The sequence below is a fragment of the Gymnoscopelus braueri genome (genome assembly GCF_963280865.1).
Source record: "Gymnoscopelus braueri genome assembly, chromosome: 15".
Taxonomy (NCBI): Eukaryota; Metazoa; Chordata; class Actinopteri; order Myctophiformes; family Myctophidae; genus Gymnoscopelus; species Gymnoscopelus braueri.
Genome location: NC_137620.1, coordinates 48,153,551 through 48,178,897, shown reverse-complemented (window position 1 = coordinate 48,178,897; position 25,347 = coordinate 48,153,551). Strand labels below are relative to the sequence as shown.

The 25,347-nt window shown below is 40.9% G+C and overlaps 2 protein-coding genes across 2 annotated transcripts in view; both read right to left on the bottom strand.

Moving 5' to 3' along the window:
- LOC308102372 (uncharacterized protein) overlaps positions 1-25,347 on the bottom strand; it is a 1,220,233-nt gene that overhangs the window by 912,923 nt on the left and 281,963 nt on the right. The window lies entirely within an intron of this gene.
- On the bottom strand, positions 8,348-23,452 carry LOC308102178 (uncharacterized protein; the record flags this gene model as incomplete). Its single annotated transcript, XM_080451778.1, has 7 exons — positions 8,348-9,152; positions 17,085-17,134; positions 19,828-19,980; positions 20,707-20,790; positions 22,500-22,599; positions 22,921-23,037; positions 23,206-23,452. The coding sequence occupies 7 exons, from the start codon at positions 23,450-23,452 to the stop codon at positions 8,590-8,592; spliced, it is 1,314 nt and encodes a 437-aa protein (XP_080307904.1). The 3' UTR covers positions 8,348-8,589.

Below are 25,347 nucleotides of genomic sequence, written 5' to 3'. Positions count from 1 at the left end.
AGCAACTGGCATAAAACCAAGATTTCGTATAAGCATCAATCAGTCCATGGAAGTAAGCAACAACAACAACAAAAACGAACTCCAGAATGAAGTCTGAACTCTATGAACCCCACAAAAACTGACCCTCAGAGTCGAGCCCACTCAAGGTCAAGTGCAGAGCTTCAAAGGGGCGGAGCAGACGGAGCGCAGTGCGGTGCGGAGGGGCCGCGGGGTGGACGGACGAGAGGAGCGGGGATCCAGCAGCTTTTCCCCGGGGACCAGACGAGCGCTGGTCGGCGATGCGACGGGTCGTCACGGCACCAATGTAACCGGTGTAGTCTTTATCTCTGCGTTGTGTAATGGACTAGACGGACCCAGTACTGTCTCTTTGGAGACAATCTCCATTTATTCTGACAAGAAATAACATACAACAAGTCTCCAGTTAGTTCGGTTTGTAGTGCAAGAACTCCTCTCTCGTTCCAACACGGAAATACACAAGCTCAATATGAAATTGATCATAAAATGCAACATACCTGACAAGAAATAACATACAACAAGTCTCCAGTTAGTTCGGTTTGTAGTGCAAGAACTCCTCTCTAAACAAAGCCAAACAAACACTGTATAAATCGTTTGCAAGTACAATTCCCATTTTGTTATACAGAGAAAACAACAAAAGACACCCACCTCGTTTCAACACGGAAATACACAAGAAAGAGGTGGAGGTGTGGCAGGGCATTTATACAGGGGACAGAAGGAGGAGACTTAAAGGAGCTGTGACCACTAATGCACTATGTATTCTTATACACATGAACTGTGGAGAATTAAGTCAGGTAGAAGCCCTTATTTGTATCACATTTTGTGTAATTATATAACACTTATTAACACTGTTACATATATAGTGATGGTTTATTTAGCTCCTTGGGAGATCTCTCTACTAAACTGGATATGCAAAACCACTTTTTCAACTACGCAACTTTGCAAGTACCCGTTTTATACCCTTCCCTAGTTTACTTGAGAAAACCCTATTAGAGACCATAATGTCTGGATCAGGTTCCCTGTTTAACATTTCATCAATTTACAGTGCTCTTACCTCCTTTAGGACAACTTCTCTCTCTGTGTTGAGGGGTACATGGGGGGGGGGGGGGACTTGGAACCGTGCTGAGTGAGGAATATTGGGCTGACGTACTGTCTAGGATTAACTCCTCCTGTGCCTGCGCTCGTATGTGCCTTATTCAGCTGAAAGTGGTTCATAGGATCCATTACACTAGGGCCAAGCTCAGTAGATTATTTCCAGAAACAAATGACTCTTGTCTCAGGTGCCTCCAGTCCCCTGCAGACCCCACACACACACACACACACACACACACACACACGCACACACACACACACACACACACACACACACACACACACACTCACTCACTCACTCACTCACTCACTCACTCACTCACTCACTCACTCACTCACTCACTCACTCACTCACTCACTCACTCACTCACTCACTCACACACACACTCACACTCACACTCACACACACTTTTTTATTCCTGCCCTAAGCTTGCCTCTTTTTGGAAATCTTTTTTTGACACACTCAGTGTGGTCCTAGGATTCTCTGTGACTCCCTGTCCCCTAATGGCCATCTTCGGTGTGTCTCCTGTAGCGGGCAGATTTAACAGATTCCAGGCTGACGTGGTTGCCTTTGCTTCCCTCATAGCCAGACGGTGTATATTGCTTCCCTGGAAGAGCCCTAACCCTCCCAGTGTGTCTTCATGGATAAAGGACTTGTCTGCGTTTCTCCATTTGGAGAAAATCAAACACACAGTTAGAGGTTCGTCTGGGAACTTTTACAGAACCTGGGACCCATTTATTCAGTATATTAATTCCTTGACCATGGTTTAATTAGGGATTGGCAATCCCCTGCCAGTATTTTTTCTTTATTTCTTTATTCATTTTTTTCATCTTTGTACTTTACTCTGTTATCACCATTCTTACTTTTTTATTTGATATTTTTTTTAAATATCATTTTTTTTCTTTGTTTCCTATCTGAGTTCAGTTAATCTATTCTACTGCCCCCGGGGCAGGGGTGGGTGGGTGAGGGTGGGTGGGAGGCTTTGTCTTGGCGTTTTTTTTGTCTCTCTTATGTTATGTTCTGTTTTGTTCTGTTTTGTTGTGTGTCTTCTGCTCTGTTTGTGGTCATGTATGTCTTGTATTTTAATTGTAATAAAAAAAAATACAATAATAAAAAAAAAAATACTGTTATAATGCCTTAAAGCTGCACTATATAACTTTCCTCTTTGACCTCGGATTTGAACCCTGGTTTCAATGTTTTACCATTTAGCTAATAGTGCCTTCCTGCTCAGGGGATACATTGAATCTTGACCATCATCAGGTCAAAATCCGTGTCAGATCCAGTGTCTAGAAGAGACATGACCTTTGACACGATCTAAATGTCTCAATAGAAGAGCAGGGAGACAAAACACAAAAAAACACTGCAATTGTATAAGTTATTGTATTAACATACTCTGCCATACAGATTGGACAAAATTACATTTTATTGATTTTAAAAAGTTACATAGTGCCACTTTCAAGTGTGATTGTTGCTAACCATTTCATCCATTGAAATTGCGCTAGCGTATCTCCACGACCACGCACATGTCGTGCAGGGAATGATTATCATATCCCTCCGAAAAAACCTAGAACACACCACTGCATGATTGAAACGTGTAACTTGGTGCAACATTCTGTTGTGACTGGAAGATGTCTGTCTGCACAGGAAGATGCTGCTATTGGGGAGCGGCCTGTTGAAGCCTATAGCTGTATAGTTTGTGTGATTGGTGCCTGAAGATCTGATTGAGGAGGTGCCTGTTAATCCTGTTAGCTTGTGATAACATGGGGAGCATCTTGGGTGGATTGATGTTGTATTGTGGTTGATTGATTAGAAATCAAAGGGAGGAGTGTTCAGAGTATATACCGTAAGGGGAAAGGCTCAGTAGTAGTAGTACAGTAGGCTGCCATGGGGAGCCTACACTTGAAGTTGTTTGTTTGATTTTTTAGCAATATTTTCTTCAGTTATAAATTTTTACCATTTTCGTTGTCCTGGCCTGGATCCAATTACAAATCTTTGTTTTTCTGCAAGCCTGCCTTGAGTCCTGGTCCTTTTTTTTTTTTACATTTAATGGTTTTCACTTTGTGCCGATCTACTTGGTGGTGATATTTATCAGTGCTTATTGGCTCTTACACTTACACCACCCCCCCCCCCCCCCCCCCCCCCCCCAGCGCTTGGGGGCGGGGCCAGACCAGACCGGTCTGCAGAAGACGTGATGATGTGAATTCACGCGACCGGGATTGTTTACCAGGCTATAATTATACAGCATTATAATGCATTAATATCTAACCTTATGTCATTCAATGCTTTATGTTTTGTGATTATTTTTTAAGCATTATGATGAATTATTAGTGCTTATACAGTAAATAATAAACCAATCAAATGTGCTATGAGTAAAATATAATGCATTATAAGTATGTTTACAATAGCCTACATCATATAAAGTGTTACCAAAACTTAATTCCGTAATGTTATTAAGAAGTATATGTTTTTATACTGTTGAAAATGTTAAATGTGTTCATGTATAATGTTGTGTTTACTGTATAGAATCTTCCACAGTCTTAAACAACAACGAACTGCAATACTGGCTCAAAGTCACCAAGATCCTCCACTAGAGGGCACTGTTGTATCACATATAGATCTGCAAAGTTCAGCTAGACTGGTGTTTCAGTCAGACAGTGAACATCCTGCTGACTGATGTCAAACAGTTAGTTGTTTAAAAAGTGTAAATCAGATCAAAATGGATGCAGAAAGAACAGTCCTGCAGACATTAGAAGTCTACACTATCAATGGCAAATTAAAATGTACTTTTGTTTTGTCAAAGAGGGAAACTGACAGTGAGATCTAACAGCTTTCATCCTGGTTTCCCTATGTTGTGCATGTCTTTATAGGCAGATGTACAAGCTCACTATGCAAAGCAATATTAATTGGTTTTCAAGCAACCATCTTTTCACATTGAATTTAAAAGATGTAAATGTAGCACAATCCCTTATACGTAGAGGAAGGCCATTCCATGCTACACAACCCTGTACTGAGAGGACATTTTGACACAAAGTTGTTTGCCGGTGCGGCACTTCACCATCTCCTCGAGTGGAATGAGTAATAATGGAATGAGTGAGGAAATAATTATGTAATAATGAATCAATGAATAAACAATCATTGATTTGAGTTAATTAACACATTTAGTAGATGTTTGAAATGAATCAGAGTGATTGAGATTTAGTAGATGTTTGAATCCAGAGTGATTGTCAAAGTCCATGCACTCTGAAAATAGCCGATCTACAAGCTCACAACGCGTCACAGACACGTTCTGAGCTTGTAGATCGGCTACTTTCGGCACACAGCTAAAAATAAATGTGTCATTATGACTCCATCATGGCCCTCCAAATTACATTTCAGTCACTAAATCAACTGTAGTTTTAGTGACTAAAAGCGTATGATATTTAGTCGACTAAAACTAGACTAAAACTAAAACATTTCAGAATGACTAATTACTGTATGACTACAATTTGCTGTCAAACTGAACGCTGCTCACAATGTGTCACTTTGTGACATAGATCTTAGCTATTAGATATCTTGTAGATCTGCTACAAGATTTTCACCCGAGAGATTTGGTGTAGAGGGGGGGAAATCAGGGAACCAATTACAGAACCCTGGGGGACCCCAGTCAATAAAGTATATGGGGTTCAAGTGGTTAAAGTATAAAGGTTTATATACAATAAATAATATTGATACTGTGAGAATTACATGATCAAATATACAGTATTTTGTGTAAAATAATCAAATACAAATCTAACATAAAATATGAGTTTGTATCATAAGAGACACAATATGACACTGATATTTACATCATCATCAACATCATCAGTGTTGATGGACAGTATTTATGATACATATTTATAAATGTATGGAGTGGAGGTTTGTTCACTTCTATCTAATCTAATCTAAGATCTAAAGCTCCCTGTGGTGATGACTCATTTTATACCATAGAGTTTGACCTTAATATGTATTTGACCAGGGACCCCCATTTGAACATATTTGTGCCATGGACCCCAAACAACATTTGTGTTGTTACAATTTAAAACAAGATATAAAAAATAAATCTAACCTTTAAACAAAAATAGCAGATCTACAAGCTCACAATGCGTCACGATGCGATGTGTTGTGAGCTTGTAGATCAGCTATTTTCAAATAGCCTATGTATGTAGGAGTTAAAGTGTTTAAACTGATTTTGAGACCACTGGTTCTCAAAGTGGGGTCGAGGGGCTCCCGGGGGTCCTCAAGGGGTTTCTAAGCTAAATTATTAAATATACATTAATAGCATCAAACTCAGTGTAACCACTTTATCCATGTATTAATTTGGTATTGGAAAATAGCAGATCTACAAGCTCACAATGTTTGTCGTAATATGATGCGTTGTGAGCTTGTAGATCTGCTATTTTAGTTTAATTTTTTTTTTAAATATATATAATTTGTATCATTTTTAACAACACAAATCTTGTCTTACGGGGGTCAGGGGTCAAAGGTTTTGGGGGTCCTTGACATGACAACGTTAGAGAAACACTGAATCTACAGGAGCTTTAATGTGTGACTGTCACTGTGCTGCTTATAGAGCATCGCAGTTCCCGCCCCTTCCGGGTTCCACTGCAAAATACTCAATGCATTTTTCCCATTGACATTTCCAAAAATATTTATATCAATTAATTTAAGCCTAGAATCAAGCCATCCAGGGTCCTGGTGAATCATGACCATAAAACGTTTGATTCTGTGAAAAAATGTTTTTGAAAACGGCAAAACAAAGGGTATTTATTAAATATAGTATATCATATAATTAAATATAAAATAAAATAAATCACAGAAAAAAATATTTTATGGTCATGATTCACCAGGACCCTGGATGGTTTGATTCTAGGCTTAAATTAATTGATATAAATATTTTTGGAAATGTCAATGGGAACATATTGCTCTATATATCTCATATTGCACAAGCGTTCAATGTTGCCAGGTTTGGCGAGAAACAAGCAATCCGAAAAACAAGTAATCAGGTCTATGAAAACAATCACACACACACACACACACACACACACACACACACACACACACACACACACACACACACACACACACACACACACACACACACACACACACACACACACACACACACACACACACACACACACACACACACACACACACACACACACACACAGAGCACCTGGTAGAATATGACTTTTGTCATTTCGTTCTTGTTGTCCAATAAATCGACTTGAGGAACATTACTGGTCTGGGCCTTTCTACTTCCTTTCAACTATATTGTCATGCTTGTGCAAAATACACTACATTTTCAAATGTATGAACATCTTTTGAAAATAGCAGATCTACAAGCACACAATGCAACACATTGTGAGCTTGTAGATCGGCTATTTTCAAATGATGTAGAGGGCCACTATATTTACACACTCACTCCAGGGGGCCACATTACATATACTGTCTGTTTAATGATGTAGAGGGACACTATATTTACACACTCACTCCAGGGGGCCTCATTACATATACTGTCTGTTTAATGATGTAGAGGGCCACTATATTTACACACTCACTCCAGGGGGCCACATTATACTGTCTGTTTAATGATGTAGAGGGCCACTATCTTTACACACTCACTCCAGGGGGCCACATTACCTATACTGTCAGGCAGACACCTCTTATCTCCGTATTTTAAAATTATTTTAAAATGCCATTTGTAACAATCTGCCTTTTACTTTGAAAGGATAATAATTAACTAAAAGGAAAAACAACAGGATCGGCAGGTGTTTAACTTAGTTACTTTATATTTAAGCCAGACTAAATAACTGACAAATCAATAGCAAACAAATAATACACTTCTGTTCCAAGGGCCTCCAGATCCCTAAATCCGCCCCTGGCTGTGAGCTTAAAAATGACAAAAAGCTAATTTATATGGAATTCATAAAATGTCATATCATGTTGATGTTCTCACAATACAGTAATACAAACGTGTGTGTGTGTGTGTGTGTGTGTGTGTGTGTGTGTGTGTGTGTGTGTGTGTGTGTGTGTGTGTGTGTGTGTGTGTGTGTGTGTGTGTGTGTGTGTGTGTGTGTGTGTGTGTGTGTGTGTGTGTGTGTGTGTGTGTGTGTTCTCAGTACACTGTAAATAAATGATATCCTAATGTTTTTCTTTCTTGTAGTTTTTATTAACACAATAGTATTAATGAATGTAACATCAGCTCAATGTAGATACAATAGCATTGGTTTCATTTTAATGAAGATAATTAAATGAAATGACATTTTAAAGGTAAAATACAATGATTTACAAAACCCATTTTTAATAGAACTTTACAATATTCATGTTTAAATGTTCTAGACCAGAGATTCTCAGACTTTATAGGTGGAGACCCCCCAAAATAATCATATTTGAACTGGAGACCCCCCAAAATAATCATATTTGAACTGGGGACCCCCCAAATTAATCATATTTGAACTGGAGACCCCCCAAAATAATCATATTTGAACTGGAGACCCCCCAAAATAATCATATTTGAACTGGAGACCCCCCAAAATAATCATATTTGAACTGGAGACCCCCCAAAATAATCATATTTGAACTGGGGACCCCTAAAAATAATCATAATTGAACTGGGGACCCCTACAAATTATCATAACTGAACTGGGGACCCCCCACCCTGACTTAGAATGGTAGGAGTTGAGGCATTACTTTTAATTAAGACTCGATCTCCAGGCTTTTATTTTTTAGTTTTGCTAAAAAATAAAAGCCTGGACCAACCAGTTGATGTTCCGGGTATAGGAAGTGTTTCATTTCTCCAACCAACCAGAGTGCAGTGGGCGTCGCTCCAAATGTTGTGACGTCAGGGCTCTCAATGCTACACATTGGGGAGGAGGAGGGGCTCGAGGCGGGGCGGGGGCTGACGGACAGATCGGTGAACCAATAGGATCCGGAGGATTTTTTAATGGCACTCAATGAGTTAAAAGTCCTTAAATTGTCATTTCACTGTCATCTGGGGACCCCCCAAAAAATCATGTGGGGACCCCCTTGGGGGTCCAGACCCACAGGTTGAGAACCACTGCTAGACCAGTGGTTCTCAAAGGGTTTCATATCAAGGACCCCCATCTGAAAAGACTTTGTACCAGAGACCCCATTTTATACAGGATTCCTTTCTTTGAAAATAGCAGATCTACAAGCTCACAACGCGTCGCGACTCGTAGTGAGCTTGTAGATCTGCTATTTTCAAAGAGTTCAATGTATATAATTATGGTTAAGGTGGTTACACTGATTTTGATGCTATATACATGAATGTCCCTGAGGACCCCCTGGAACCCCCTCAAGGACCCCTGGGGGTCCCCGGACCCCACATTGAGAACCACTGAATTCATGGATCTATACATCTATACAATATTCATGTTTAAATGTGTTAGACACACAGAGCCCCCCCCCCCCCACCACCACACCTGTTCCTGATTATTACATTATGATACATCACCCTGTCTGTCCTCACACAGAGACACAGAGGAGTCAGGGTCAAACCCAAACCCAGCATAGAGAGGTTCAGTGAATGTGTTCTGGAAGGTGTAAAGGTGTGTCAGAGTGTCCTCTAACACTATGTAAAAAGACAGAGACCCTGCAGAACAGTCTAGATACACTGCTACTCTGTTGGAGGAGTCAGAGGGATAGACAGGAAGGTAAGTGAACTTACTATTGTGTCTGACTGTGTAACTGTTACCATGGTGACCATCTCTACAGGCCAGACTCCAGGACTTGTCATTCAATCCAAGCACACAGTCCTCACCCTCTCCTTTCCTGTTGATTCCTCTGTAAGTCACTGCTATCTCAACCCATCCACTCCACTCTACCTCCCAGTAACAGCGTCCAGTCAGACCCTCTGAACACAGAACCTGGACCTTTCTATCAAACCTGTCAGGATGATCAGGAGGACGCTGACTCTCTTCCATCCGTGTCGCCTTCATGTTGTTCTCAGACAGAGAGAGTCTTCTCTGTGCTGTGTTTGTGTCCAGAGTGAGATGAGAGAAATCTGATGAGAATAAAAACACAGTAAATTAAAAACATCATTCACTGAGTGACACACACACACACACACGCACACACACACACACACACACACAAACACACACACACACACACACACACACAAAAATAGCAGATGTATAAGCTCACAGTACGGCACAAGGTGATGCTCTGTGAGCTTGTAGATCTGCTATTTGTAACTCATTTAGACCTGAGGCTGATAGACGTTTGTGAAAAAGCTGTTTCTAAATATAAAGATAAATGTAAAATGACACAGAGATGCTTTCCAGGTCTGAATGGGTTCATTAGCCAACGTGTAGAATATGGAAAACAAGGGGTTAAAATGAGTGTGATGCTGTATGAACACATTTAGCTGGGGACCCCCTGGAACCCCCTCAAGGACCCATGGGGGTCCCCGGACCCCACTTTGAGAACCCTTAACCACTTTAACCCTTCATGGACCGGTGTCTCCCAGGGCTCTTTATTTGGTCTGCTCAGTTTTTTTCCCTCCACACTACAAATCTCTGTCGAAAATAGCAGATCTACAAGCTCACAATGCATCTCAGCATGAAGCGTTGTGAGCTTGTAGATCTGGTATTTCTGATGAATGTTCACGTATTAAGACATGGCCAACATTGGGATGCAGGGGTTTAAGTGGTTAATGGTTCAAATAAGGTTCTTTGAGGAACCATGTGTGGTTGTGAGCTTGTAGATCTGATATTTGTCAGGGAACATATTTGGTGTAGAGGGACACAGAGCCCTGAGGAACTCCAGTCAGTGAAGTGGGTTTAAGTATTTAACATACAAAATAAAAATAATTAAATAATGTTTTAAGCTCATAGCGCGGCACCGAGTGCCGCACTATGAGCTTGTAGATCTGCTATTTTGAAAAAGAATTTAACATGTGTGCAAATCGTTGAATATATATATGTATCTTTAAAGTGAACATTTTTAACTCAAATCTTTGCTTCTGGCGGTCCCTGGAACTAAATATTTTGAGAAGGGGGTCCACGGCCAAATACATATAATGTTGGGGGTCCTTGACATGAAAAGGTTTGAGAACCAGGATTTAGAAGACATTTGTAGAATCAGCCTCAGGTCTTAATGGGTTAACCACTTAAGCTCTATTTCAAATATAGTGAAAATATCAGATCTACAAGCTCACAACGCATAATATCTGATATTTTAACTATATTTAAAAAGTTCTGTTTTTATATATTTATTTTTTGGTTCTTAATTTCAATACAACAATGCATTGATTTATTTAAAAAAAAAAGTGCTGTAATAGTAATAGGTACTTTTCAATACTACAGTATTTACTTGAGTAAATACTTTGTCCACCACTGGTTTTCAGGACAGGGAATATTATCATTAAAAATTATTATTAGCAAAGATTTGAGTTTAACATGTTATATTTATATTAAAAAAATCACTACATTCTAGGGGAGTTGCAGTGGTGGAAAAAGTACTCAAATGTTTTACCTAAGTAAAAGTATCAATACTGCAATGTAGAAATAACCTGTTACAAGTAAAAGTCCGGAATTTAAAATTGACTTGAGTACAAGTACAAAAGTATTGATATCAAAATGTACTTAAAGTACCAAAAGTAAAAGTACTCATCATGCAGAATGCCCAATTTTCAAATGTATGAAATGTATAAAAAATATTTTGAAAATAGCAGATCTACAAGCTCACAATGCGTCACATCACAGCGCATTGTGAGCTTGTGGATCGACTATTTTCAAATGGCCGAAATGTATATAGGGCTGAAGTGTATGTTTTGTAATAATAATCTGCATCTACAAAGTAACTAGTAAATGAGGCGCAGTTTACGGAGCTAGTTCAGGCCAGGCAACTCAAGGGATTGGGCTAACCGATCAGGTGACTAAGTCACATGCACTCTTCTCCTGGTCGGTGGGTTATAAGTAATGCTCTGCCTACCTGTTCAGTCTGGTTGCGCTCTTCTGCTGCTCTGACGTGCGACGCTGCTGCTGCTCTGCTGCCGAGATCCTGCCGGATCTGCTGCCCTTGCTTGCCTACGTATGCTGCTGACCATGAATAGTCTCATATTATTCCTTGGTTGATGGTTATTTGCGTGCTGCCATTGTCCATGCTGCGCTAATCATAGCTACTCAGCTGTGTGCTACTGGTTCTAAACGTGGTATTACTTTCTTTACTTAAGTTAAAAAAAATCGCTTGCTAAACGCTCAGCTCAAAAGCAGTAGCGTTCGTCATTGATCGATCTCAGTATGGTCAACTAGAGAGTGTAGAAATAGAGTAACGACACGCTTGATCAAACGGGCTCCTTCGGTATAGTTCCAAACATTGGGACTGCCTGCCTCATTGAGATAGACGGAGCACTTCCGCATTCCATTCTTACAATGGGAGTCGACGCTAGTGTCAGAACTCTCTTTATGGCACTGGGTTAACGGTAGTTCACCAACAGTGTTGCTTAAGTTTCTGTTTCCTTATCGTAAGCAACGATGGGCTTGGGGTTCTGTTATGGTCCCCAGTTTAGCGTGTATTTGTTCAAAGTAGTTCACTTTATCTCAAGATTGGGTTTCTAGACCTAGTTGCTTGCTTCTCTCTCAAAAGATGATATCACCGATCTATCGTTCACAGAGGAACGGATGCGCGCTGGTAAGTGCTACTGCCATGGTAGATAGAGAGAGAGGGCATGGCGTCACTTTGTGAGTCGCTTTGTTGTTCTGGCTCTAATGTTCAGATTAATATCTTTATGTAGGCTACTGGGTAAAACACGGATATGCTCAGTTGGCTGCATCTTGCTTAATTTATAGTTATTGTATTCATGGATAGTTCAGTGGCTTTAGACGGTACTCTTATTCTGAAGAGCTCGTCCACCGGATGTTGTTTTAGGCTTATAGTTGATGACCGAACACTTCTCTACCCATGCGAAGGAGAGAGGGGAAGCTAACTTGTGAGTAGTGTTCAAGAAGTAGTTGCACTGCAGTTTAAATGTTAATGCTGCTAGAATTCATTGAAATTAGTTATCTCTCGTGTAGCTATGTCTGGCATCTATTTGCAGAGTAGGAAAACTCACTGTTCATGTTGATGCTAAAGTTGCAGCACTAAATTGCTGCCATCATCTCAATGTTCATGTTAGTGCTGAGTTGCTGTACTAAATTGTACTAGATTGCTGCCATCAACACAATGGTCTCCATTATGCTAAAGCTCCTCACTGCATGCTTCTACTGTTCAGATAATGCTAGTCGTTCTTCAACTGCTACTAACTGGCTGCTGATCATGATTAGGCTAAAACTGCTGACATTGTTCTGCAGTCAATGCATGCTACTCATACTAGTGCCATCATGATGATCATGCTAATTATGTTGACTGCATTCCTAGGCTACTGCATTAATGCTACTCATTCTGCAATTGCTGGCAAAATGTCTGCTAATCATGATTATGCTAATGATGTGGACTACATTGCTACCACCGCTATAATCGACTAATGCTGCTAGTACTAAAATTGCTGCAAACGTGCCGATCATGAACATGCTTAGTTACTACTAGTGCTATGGCCACTACCTCATTAATACTGCATTCATCTACCTCACATTTAGCAATTGAAAGCAATATCACGCAAAGTCATTTATCAGCATTCATTGATATTCTGCTTTGTGCTTCTTTTTCCATGTCCGGCTTAATGCATGGTGATGGGATGCCTAATGCCGATGGGGATGAGTGCTGTTCACCTTGGATACTGGGGAAGTCAGGTTTGCAGGCCTCGTGTCTTCAACAGTGACAGTGTCAGTGTCAAATCATGTAGCAGTTCAATTGCTCTAATATGTGGTGGAGGTAGGCCGTTTCATATTACGATGAAATAATCAAATGAACTTGCAGTGCAGATTAGACGTTATTGGTTGCATTCTACCGTTGTTAGGCTCTTGTATTGCTAAATTACACTTGTTAAGGATCAGGATGAGCTAAAGGGATTCTCATTTTGCTGCATAGACTTGGATAAGAGATGGTAGAGACGTTGTAGCACAGGCTAACACGGTACGTTTGCTTCTTGTAGAAGCTTTAGATTGTCGTAGCACAGCATGTTTGCTTATGTGGAAGCTTTAGATTGTTTGTAGCACAGGCTAGCTCAGCATGTTTGCTTCTATGTGGAAGCTTTAGATTGGTTGTAGCACAGGCTAGCACAGCATGTTTTGCCTATGTGGAGGCGAATTGTTTAGCACAAGCTATCACAGCATGTGTTGCTTCTTATGTGGATAGCTCTGGATTGTTTGTAGCATAGGCTAGCACAGCATGTTTTGCTTCCCACGTGGGAGCTCGGATTGTTCGTAGCACAAGCTAATTCAGTTGTTTTGCTTCTTATGTGGAAGCTTGGATGGTCGGTAGCACAAGCTAAACACAGCATGTTTTACTTCCCATGCGTAAAGCTATCAAATTGATTGTAGCACAAGCTAACTCAGCATGGCTTGCTTATGGGGATAGCTCCGGATTGTGGTAGCACAAGCTATCATGGCATGCTTGCTTCCATGTGGAAGGTATATGGTACAGTATATAGAAAAGTTGGTTGCCAAGTGATGTTGTCATGTTATGAGCAACAAGCTTACAGAAGTAAAGTATTGCAACAGGATAGATGGTGGGGCTTTAGTAGAGTCAAGATATCAGTCATTTGTCAATGTTGGCTGGTGCGCACCAATCCGCGAAATATCTCGCAGGACGGATAAAGAGGGACTCCGATCCTGGCTGCTCCTGTTATCAATAGTTACACTATGTTGGCTCTTTGCTTTTCTCATGCTTATCAAAAGCTGGGTGACTGGAAGTCTTTGTCCCCGTATATAAGGCGCTGCTTTATCCGCCAGATTGGGATGCTCACGGCATATTTGGCACCACATCACGGTGTGTTCATCACTGGTGACGAGTGTTGCAGCGCAACCAGCAGCTTGCGGTGTGCAACTGACTGTGTCAGGATTGAGGCCACACTCGCGCATTGGCGTGCAGCATGCGTCCCCACACATCCACAGTGAAGCACGCACTTTTCACTGTGGATGTGTGAGTGGCTTCAGGAAGTAAATTCCTGTCCCAGCGGTCTATAACGGCGTCATCTCGTCCAGGGTGGCTTACCATGGTAATTGCAAGGATAATTCTGCTTCTGGTTCTAGATTCCAGGTTGAACTACCTACGCTCTTGGCGGCTCTGTGAGCTCTCAAGGCAGCGTGAGAGAGCTGCTCGAGATGTGGGCTTCTCAGTGTTCTCAGCACCATGCTGCATCATCTACTGTGCGGGCCAGCACAAGGCTCTCAAGGCAGCGTGAGAGAGCGCTTGAGATGTGGGCTTCTCAATGTCTTCTCGGCACCTATGCTGCATTATCTACTGAGCTGCCTAGCCTCGCTGCTAAACTCTGCTAAATCAATTCTGCCAACCCTCTGGCGTCTGGCTCTGTTGGGCCGATTCAGACTTGCAACAGATGGCATTTCGTGCTAAATCTATTAGGCTATGGATGGAGGGATATCGGCGTTAGTTAATATTATTCACATGTCTAATAATCTGCGTCAAGCTCTGCAAGCTATAATTTAAGCTTGTATACCATATTCTTTCTGCATCAACTGCTATGATGCTAATTGCTAACATGCTGCCACATGGCGCTTAACCCATTTAGACCAAGGCCGATTTAAAAAATCGCCTTCTAAATCCTGACTAAGTTCTGGAAACTTCAAATAGTTAAAAAAAAATATATATATAAAATGCATGTTGCTATACGGTAAATGGCAACATGAACTCAAAATGGGTTAAATTGGTCATAGGATGGCCGGGCTAATCCAGAATTGCAATAACATTGTGTTTGTCTCTCCATCTGTAGGCCTAAACTTGAACTGGTTCACTGCAAGCTGCGAGAGATCTGCTCAAGCTGCGGGCTTTCTCCATCCTCCGTATTGGTGTAGCTACACCTGCAGCGCTACTTGTCTTCTGCTTCTCTAAATCTATGGGGCGATGGTCCTCAGGAGCTTACGTAGATATTGGTTAATAAGGATGACATTCTGCAGGCAAAAAGCTCATGAGTATGAGCTGTTCTATCGCTAATTCAATAAATGCTGCTTAAGCATTATTGACGCTTTAATTACAACTCGGGTGGATTGCTGGGGATTTAGTTTAGTGGTGATGTCATGGTGCTAAAAAAAATGTTGGTTTATTCTATAGCGTTAAAAAAATTTGGGCTTTCCTTGGTAGCGCTAAAAAATGTTGGGCTTTCTATGGCACCGTTAAAAAAAAATTTGGGTTTCTATGGCAGCGTTAAAAAATGTTGGGTTTCTATGGCAGCGTTAAAAAATGTTGGGTTTCTATGGCAGCGTTAAAAAAATGTGGGTTTCTATGGCAGCGTTAAAAAATGTTGGGTTTCTATGGCAGCGTTAAAAAATGTTGGGTTTCTATGGCAGCGTTACAAAATGTTGGGTTTCTATGGCAGCGTTAAAAAAGATTTGGGTTTTCTATGGCAGCGTTAAAAAATGTTGGGCTATTTATGACTATACAGTCAGGCTAATATTTTATATATAGTACTGATTCAGATGTTAAGTAAAGATAGCACGTCTTTACACACATAGTCAGTACACTTTATTTATTATGGATGATAAACAATAGTTATCATTCATCATAGGATGACTTTTATATATATATATGTGTATATATATATATATAGCAGATTTCTTTGAAAAAGAAATAAATATAGAATGTCCTCTTCGAATCCGATTTGGTGCGGCACAGCTGTGGACACCATATTAGGATATCGTCTAGGACTCCTGAATTCAGGGATCAGCAGGTACCTGGATTCATCAGGCTTGTTGAACACATGGATGCATGCTGCATTTGTTTAGTTAAATTTAATGATGAGGAACTCAGTCATTATATCATGTTAATTATGGAGCTCCACCATTCTCACAGATGGTTGGTCCGGCGTCAGGCTCTGTGTTCCCAAGCGGTTTTGGGGGTTCTTGCTGTTTTGGGGGTCTTTATTAATTCCCTGTAAATGCTATTTGGCATGTAACATTTATTAAAATGTTATTCTTACAGGGAGTGAATGGATTCAGAGTCCTGACGCCAAACTATGCTTCTTTATGCTTTCTATATCCATGCTCAAGCTTGCTCAATAAATATATATTCTAATCCAATCCAAGAGTTGTCTGACTGAAATGAGGCGCAGTTTACGGAGCTAGTTCAGGCCAGGCAACTCAAGGGATTGGGCTAACCGATCAGGTGACTAAGTCACATGCACTCTTCTCCTGGTCGGTGGGTTATAAGTAATGCTCTGCCTACCTGTTCAGTCTGGTTGCGCTCTTCTGCTGCTCTGACGTGCGACGCTGCTGCTGCTCTGCTGCCGAGATCCTGCCGGATCTGCTGCCCTTGCTTGCCTACGTATGCTGCTGACCATGAATAGTCTCATCCCACCGCCTCCCCGGCATCCACCTGTAGGTTCTGTTTCTAGATCCCCGTGGGGGTCTTTATTCATTCCCTGTAAATGCTATTTGGCATGTAACATTTATTAAAATGTTATTCTTACAGGGAGTGAATGGATTCAGAGTCCTGACGCCAAACTATGCTTCCTTATGCTTTCTATATCCATGCTCAAGCTTGCTCAATAAATATATATTCTAATCCAATCCAAGAGTTGTCTGACTGAACTAAAGTTTTCAAATAATTGTAGTGGAGTAAAAGTACAATATTTGCCTCTGAGATGTAGTGGAGTAGAAGTAAATGTACTGACAATTGGAAATACTCCAGTGAAGTAAAAACAAAAACAAAAACAAACTCAAAATTGTACTCAAGTACAGTACTTGAGTAAATGTACTTAGTTAGTTGACTACAGGGAGGGAGGGGCCAACGGAGTATAAAACAATGCATAACATGTTAATGTGACAGACAGACAGACAGACAGACAGACAGACAGACAGACAGACAGACAGATACTCACATCTTGTCAGGAGTTGAGGTTTAATCCAGTGTTCTCCTCCATGATTCACACTGTAGGAAGTAGAACAACAATGAATAGTGTTTTATCACTAGCAGGCTTGATTACTGTAATGCTCTCCTGTCTGGTCTTACTAAATAAACTATTTTACAACTTCTCCAGAACACACCAAACGGAGACACACATTACACCTATTTTAAAGTCCCTGCATTGGCTGCCTGTCAGTTTTAGATTTTAAGATCCTTTTAGTGGTTTTGAAGTCATTTAATGGGAATGCACCTTCCTACTTGTCAGCAATGCTTCCTCAGTACGTGCCCGGCAGGGCCCTTAGATCCTCTAGCGCTGGTCTCCTACACATTCTACAGACTAAAACTAAAAAGTATGGAGGAGCAGCTTTTAGCTATTATGGTCCCACGCTTTGGAACAGCCTGCCGGGGGATCTGAGGGTCTCTGAATCTGTGGACATCTTTAAATACATCTTAAAACACATCTTTTTAGCATTGATTTTACTTATTTGCTGCATTTATCTTCCCGTTTCACTTGTTCTTTTGAATTATTTGTATTTCTTTTAAATAAATGTATTTATATGCATCTCAGCTTTTTTTTCGTTTTTAAGTCTTTAAGTCTCTGAATTGTGCTATTTAAATAAACTTTGATTGATTGATTGATTGATTGATTGATTGATTGAATCATTGTCTAACACAACGTCTCCACTACCTGACATTATTATTATTATTATCATTATCATTATTATTATTATTATTATTATTATTATTATTATTATGTACACTACAGTGTTTCTCCTAACATTATGTTGACCAGGCAGCCCGTCCGGCCCGGCTTGGAGGAGAAGGTTTAGACATGTGTTTAGTTTTTACATTTATAAAGTGTATTTTCATTCTCCTGCCATAGAATGATGAAATGATCTAAATTACATCTAAAAGTGTGATTTCATTTTCAAAGAACGCTGATATGAAGAGGATGTAATTATAGTTTCTGTAAAATAACACAGTTCTGTTCCTTTTGACACACACACACACACACACACACACACACACACACACACACACACACACACACACACACACACACACACACACACACACACACACACACACACACACACACACACACACACAATTATCAAGCAGGCATCATGTTTTCATGCACTGTAATGGCTGCAGTTAACTTTGTTGTTGCGCTGGTATGATCGGTCCGTCTGAAACTCGTCCAGTGAGAAACGTTCCACGGTGCAAAAATAGGTGCGATTAAAATGCGTTAATTTTTTCTGTAATTAATTGATCGAAATTAACGCGATAAAGTCCCGGCCCTAGTATTTTTATGATCCTTTTTTTGTATTTTAACCACTAAACCCCTATTTCACGTATAGTGAAAATAGCAGATCTACAAACTCACAACATGTCACGTAGTGGTTTGTTGTGAACTTATATTTTTTGAACATTTCTGGAAAATCTTTGCATTTCTTTTTCATGTCAAAATGTTAATGCAGCAATACATTGATATCTACTGTTGAATACTTAAGTATTTAATACAGCATTTATATATAGAAAAAGGGTTATAGTAAAAGGGTTGTGTACAGGTTGTAAGGATCTGGCATTCGTGGAATGAGCAACAACTAAAAATGTGGGTAGCGCCCCCAAAAACATTGCCAAAATCCCCCAATATGCTTATGTTGGTAATCAGTCTGGTTTTGAGCGACCTGCCAGCACACACCTGCCAGCAGGTGTGTGCTGGCAAGTTGCTCAAAACAAAAACAAAAAAACCTGAGCATGGGTTCTGCAACTTTGTTGAGTTTGTGTTGATGCTCCAAGCAGTAACACTGCCCCCATGGAAAGATGCCACGTTTGTCCCTTCAGGATAAGACCCGTGCAATAGGACAAGTGAAGCTGGTGTTCTGTTATGCAGAGTGACAGCATTATTTGGTGTCAGCCCTGGAACCATTTAATAACTTAGGACCAAGACTAAGACTGGTGAAGTCAAAGGAAGACAACAACCCAAGAAGAGCGGTTCCTCACCTTTGCTTCACTGAGGAACCATAGGTTTTCTTTCAGAGATTTACAGGCAAGATTTGCACAGCGGTACCAAAGACAGATGTCAAAGTTGCAGGACCCATGCTCAGGTGCCAGTCACACACCTGCCTGCAAATAGTACCAGGGTAAACACCAAATAATGCGTAATCTGCGTAACGGAACACCAGCTTCCCTTGCCCTATTGCACAGGCCTTATCATGAAGGGACAAATGTGGCATCTTTCCATGGGGGCAGTGTTGCGGCGAAATACACAAACTCAACAAAGTTGCAGAACCCATGTTCAGGTGCCAGTCACACACCTGTGACTGGCAAACACCTCTCGGCAGGTGTGTGCTGGCAGGTCGCTCAAAACAAGAGTGATTACCAACAGAAGCACATTGGGGGATTTTGGCAATGTTTTTGGAGGTGCTACCCACACGTTTATCTGTGTTGCTCATTAAACGAATGCCCAATCCTTACAAGCTGTACCTCGTTGTAAAGGTGGCTAATCATCAATACAAATGATATTAAACACAATACCAATTGGTATTATTAAAGGTGTGATATAATCGACCCAAGTTAAGTTTCCGAACTTTTTGTGGGCATAACAGGATGTTATAATCCTGTGGGGGCACAGTGGCCCGCCTGGCAAGCCAGTTAAACATTCTAAGGAAACACTGCACTAACCAACATGGACACAGTCCAAGTCTACTCACTTGAGAGTCTCCAGTGCAGCAGAGAGCTTCTTCAGATCAGAGTCTCCTAAGTGGCTGAAGTTCAAGTCCAGCTGTTTCAGATGGGAGGGGTTGAAGGTCAGAGCTGAAGCCAGAGAAGAACAGCCTTCCTCTGTGACCCCACAGCCTGACAACCTGCAGAGAAATACATATTTAACAAACTGCTGTTGATGTTCAAGTAGAGATCCACACAGAGAGAAAACACATTATTTACCTCAGGATCTGCAGTCTACAATGTGGACTCTTCAGTGCAGCAGAGAGCTGAACCAGTTGTGATTCCTGCAGGCTGATGAAACTGAGATCCAATTCTCTCAAATGGGAAAGAATAGAGCTGAGAGCTGAGGCCAGGACTTCACATCCTGTCTGTGTGATGTTACAGCCAGCAAGTCTGTAATTACAGATACATTATCTGGATTAACTATCAGAGTTTTGGAGTAAAAACCCAAGAGCAGAAAGTCAGGAATAATGTGAACTAAATCATCTTAATCCTCCAACAGGCAGCTAACTGACAGGCAGCAGCAAGTTCACATCAGATCGACAGACAGACAGACAGACAGACAGACAGACAGACAGACAGACAGACAGACAGACAGGCCTGGTAAGTTACCAGGTATACATACACCTGATAAGACCTAATAATTCCCTATAGCAGCCATGATGGATCACATATTGTAGTTACTGTACCGTATCATTTTGAGAGTGTGGACTAGCCAACACAAACTCGGGCCAAACTCGAACCGTATCATGATTCTACTCAGTGTGGGATACCATTATGTAAACTTTATTCACTCTTCTTATTATATTCAAACAATAAATAATAAAACAAAACTAATCAAAAGAATGCTGGTTAATTAATCTGACCGTAGTATCTCCAGTTTACAATGTGGACTCTTCAATCCAGCAGAGATGAGCTCCATGAATGAATCATCCTTCATGCCATTATAGCTGAGGTCCAATTCTCTCAGATGTGAAGGATTAGAGCTGAGAGCTGAAGCCACAATCTCATAATCTGTCTTTTCGAGGGAACAGCCAACAAATCTGAAAATGTAGAATACGTAAAATCAGAGAGTATCAACACATATTGGATCAAGTTCATGTTCAAGGAAATTAACTAAGAAAATGTCTATCTAGTTAACCAGATATTAACAGGTCATAAGCAAAGGGAACCAGAAAACATAGAAGTGAAAGACATAATCTGTATACTACAGTGTGTAATGCACATGGATCTATGAACTAATTTAGTAATTTCATTACATATTTTAACTTTTTGCTTCTTCTCCTACAGATTGTGTCCAAATCTCACACAAATTGGTACACATGATCTCTGGACCCATGAGACTAAAAACATGTTTGGGTGACATTTTCCCCTGCGGTATCAATTAGAGTTCTCAAATTCTACCCGAACCCGACCCGACCGCCCCGACGTTTTCGGGCCGAGCCGGGCCTCAAAAGTATGCTAATTGGTCGGGCCGAGCCGAGCCTCGGGCTACATGAAAAAAATATTAAAAATGATTTTCTTTTGTGGTAATATATTTTTTAATTCTGTTCTGTCTGAATGTGTATTTATCTATTATGAAGATGGCGCTGACGGCGCTGACTGACTGGCGTTAACTTGCACTGTGCTACTCACGCTCAGGGCTCAGACAGCAGAGTGAGAGAGAGTAGAAAAAACGATTCTGGGCGAGCGTTCCGGTGGTAACCAAAACGCTCGCCCCAAAACACACTCGCCCCCATTCATTTCGTGGACAGAGGCTGCCGGATTAGAACTGGGGCGAGTGTGTTTTGGGACGAGCGTTCTTGTATTGTATTCCATTCCAGCCGCTATGTGCCATGTGATTTGATTCACCGCTTGTTTACAAGTCGAATTTAGGGAAACAAAATAATTAGGAGCTCAAAAACATAATGAGAGGATACAAGAGATATCTGTGCAACAGCTGCAAAGTGTGCATATTTTAGCAAGTATTTTAAAACAGTGAAACCTACCGAGGAAAACGAAACAGAAAGTGATTCTGCGACTCGACCACGGGAGTCCTCATCAAATCCAAAGATTCATTGTGAATCATTATAAACAAACAACCTACTGTTGCTTACAAGTTGGGGACGCAGGAGCGAGCTTTCCATATATAGCCACGCGCGAGAACGTGCATGCATACACGCAGTACACTACACATGTGTCGTTATTTACGTTTTCAGATGGTTTTAATTTGAAGGTTTAACAGGATGTTCAATGTGTTTTTGTGAGTTAAGATAAGTGACCGGCGTGCTCTATGCCGGCGTGCTGTGTTAAGTTAAACAAGTGGCGGAAAAAGTGCTCTCTGATTTACACAAAAAAAAATGTTATACACCCGCATTTAGTTCAGTATTATAATATTTTTCACCCAACACGTGTAAACTCGGGATGAGAATATTTAAGTTGTTTTTATTTTTTAATGTTAGTTATAGAGGGCAATTATAATGTATGGATGGCTTATTAGCCAGGGATCCTTTTAATAGGACTAGCCTTTATTTGCACATACACACAATACCACCAGTCACTATTTGAGACCTGATTATTATAGGATATTTTACGTTAATCATCATTTCTACTTATAGTGTTAGGTGTGATGGTAGATTGGTTCTCTTCTAATAGGTTTTCTATTCACATGACTACTAACCGAGCCTTTCTGCTGTTCCTCACAGCTGGGATCAGTCTGGAACTCGCCCAGTCTGATGTTGTGTTGTATTTGGACAGGTCCAACTCATCCAGAACCTCCTCTGACATCAGCAGCATGAAGGCCAGAGCTGAACACTGGGACTCAGACAGTCTTGTCTTTGATCTGTCCCCTGACTCCAGGTACTGTTGGATCTCCTGATGCAGCGAGTGGTCGTTCATCTCCATCAGACAGTGGAAGATGTTGATGCATCTGTCAGGAGAGAACCTTTGATCATTCATCTTCTTCAGGTTGTCGATGGCTCTCTGGATGCTCTCTGGACTGCTCTCTGTCTGACCCAGCAGGCCTCCTAACAGACTCTGGTTGGACTCCAGTGAGAGGCCATGAAGGAAGCGGACAAAGAGGTCCAGGTGGCCATTCTTACTCTTCAGGGCGTTTTCCATGGCTCTCTGCAGGAAGTCATCCAAGGAACTCACATCAACTCCCAGGAATGTCTTCAGTACCTTCATGTTCTTCTCTGTGAAACAGTGGAACAGGTAGACTGCAGCCAGAAACTCCTGGATGCTCAGATGAACAAAGCTGTAGACTTTTCTCTGAGATTGCACAGTCTCTTCTTTGAAGATCTCTGTGCACAATCCTGAGTACAGCGAGGCGTCTTTCACATCAAGACCACACTCTTCCAGGTCTTCTTGGTAAAACATGATGTTACCTTTCTCCAGATGTTCAAACGCCAGCCTGCCCAGCTTCAGAAGAACCTCCCTGTCAGCCTCCATGAGCTGCTTTTGATTCACATCATGACTGTCATGATACTTCTTCTTCCACCTCTTTGTCTGGACGAACATGAAGTGGCCGTACATCTGAGTCAGGGTCTTGGGCAGTTGTCCTGTCTCGTCTGTCTTCACCATGTCCTCCAGAACGGTAGCAGTGATCGAACAGAAGACTGGGATGTGACACATGATGTGGAGGCTCTTTGATGTCTTCATGTGTGAGATGATTCTGCTGGCCAGCTTCTCATCACTGAATCTTTTCCTGAAGAACTCCTCCTTCTGGGAGTCTGTGAACCCTCGTACTTCTGTCACCATGTCAACACATGCAGGAGGGATCTGATTGGCTGCTGCAGGTCTGGTAGTTATCCAGAGGAGAGCTGAAGGGAGCAGATTCCCTTTGATGAGGTTTGTCAACAACACGTCCACTGATGATGTCACTGTGACATCAGAAACAATGTCATTGTTGTCGAAGTGCAACGGAAACCTGCTTTCATCCAAACCATCAAAGATGAAGCCAACTTTCCAGACAGCGAGCTGCTCTGCTGTGACCTTCTTTAATGTTGGGTGGAAAACATGGATCAGGTTGAGAAGACTGTGCTTCTCATCTCTGACCAAGTTCATCTCCCGGAATGAAAAGGGAATCAGGAGAATGACGTCTTGATTTTCCAAACCCTTTGCCCAGTCCAGAGTGAACTTACGCACAGAGAATGTTTTTCCAATGCCAGCGATGCCCTTGGTCAGAACTCTTCTGCTGGGTTTGTCTCTGCCAAGGAGGAGGGGCTTAAAGATGTCACAGCAGTTGATTGGTTTGTCATAGAGTGTCTTCTTCTTGGAAGCTGTCTCAAGCTGCCAGACCTCATGTTGGTTATTAACCCCTTCACTCTCTCCCACTGTGACGTAGAGCTCTGTGTAGATGCTGCTGAGGGAGGGCACTTCAGTGACGTATGTCACACGATCAAGTCTGTTCAAACTGATCTTATAATCCTTTAAATCCTTCTGCAAACTGACATCTGCTATGAGAAGATAGGTAATACATTTTACATATTCAGGTTAATTTATAACTTTACGTCTGATTTTATAGCATATCTTTATAACTAATTATTTAATAAATGAAAATCTAGAATTCATGAAGAAAAAACTGTCAAAATAAATTAACTTTTGATCATGTTTTTGTCCAGAGTTAGATTTGTAGCATCAGTATTTGAACATGGATACTGATATAACAATAAAGACATTTAGTACATTGCGTCTAGTCTTACTTTGTCCACTTGTGGTTTGACTGGATGTCTTCAGTTCAGGTGTGTTTATGAATCTCTCTCTGTGGAGATGAAGACAATATAATATAGATACGTTAATATTATTGTTAAAATATGAAATCATATAATTATACAATTATTAGAAGTTAATATTAATATATTAACCACTTAAGCCCTATAATTAATTGTACGATGAATAGTGCCGATCTACAACGTCACACCACACCACAATGGCATGTGTTGTGAGCTTGTAGATCTGCTCTTTTCATTACATTTTGAGATTTGGGAAAAAATATAAATAAAAATAAACTTACAGCAAAAGCGCACATATTTTTCTAGTGGCTTCATTTGTGTAATTTGTCACACAGGCAAATGTATTTATTCACGTGTTCACCTATTAGCGCTAATGATCAGAGTTACAGACCTGTAAGGGTCCATTTGGTTCCATGTGTACACTCTCAGAGTTACAGACCTGTAAGGGTCCATTTGGTTCCATGTGTACACTCTCAAGAGTTAAATTAACACTGAATTTTAGCATAACTATTGACTGTACTAAATGTACTGTTAACAATCTACCCCATCATTTATTTCTTTATTTGGTGAGCACCAAGTAACATATCCAGGTGCTCCCCTGAGAACTAGACCAAAAATGTTATGTGCACCCCTGTATATATACTGTAAATGCATTATGTACTCAGACCTCCAAACTTAGCATGAGATCACTTTATTATATTGTTGTGTACACTGTAGAGGGTTCACATACTCTGTGTCTGGAGGTCCAGGTTCATTAGCGCTGAAGTTCAGAGGTTCCAGTCTAGACCAGTCACT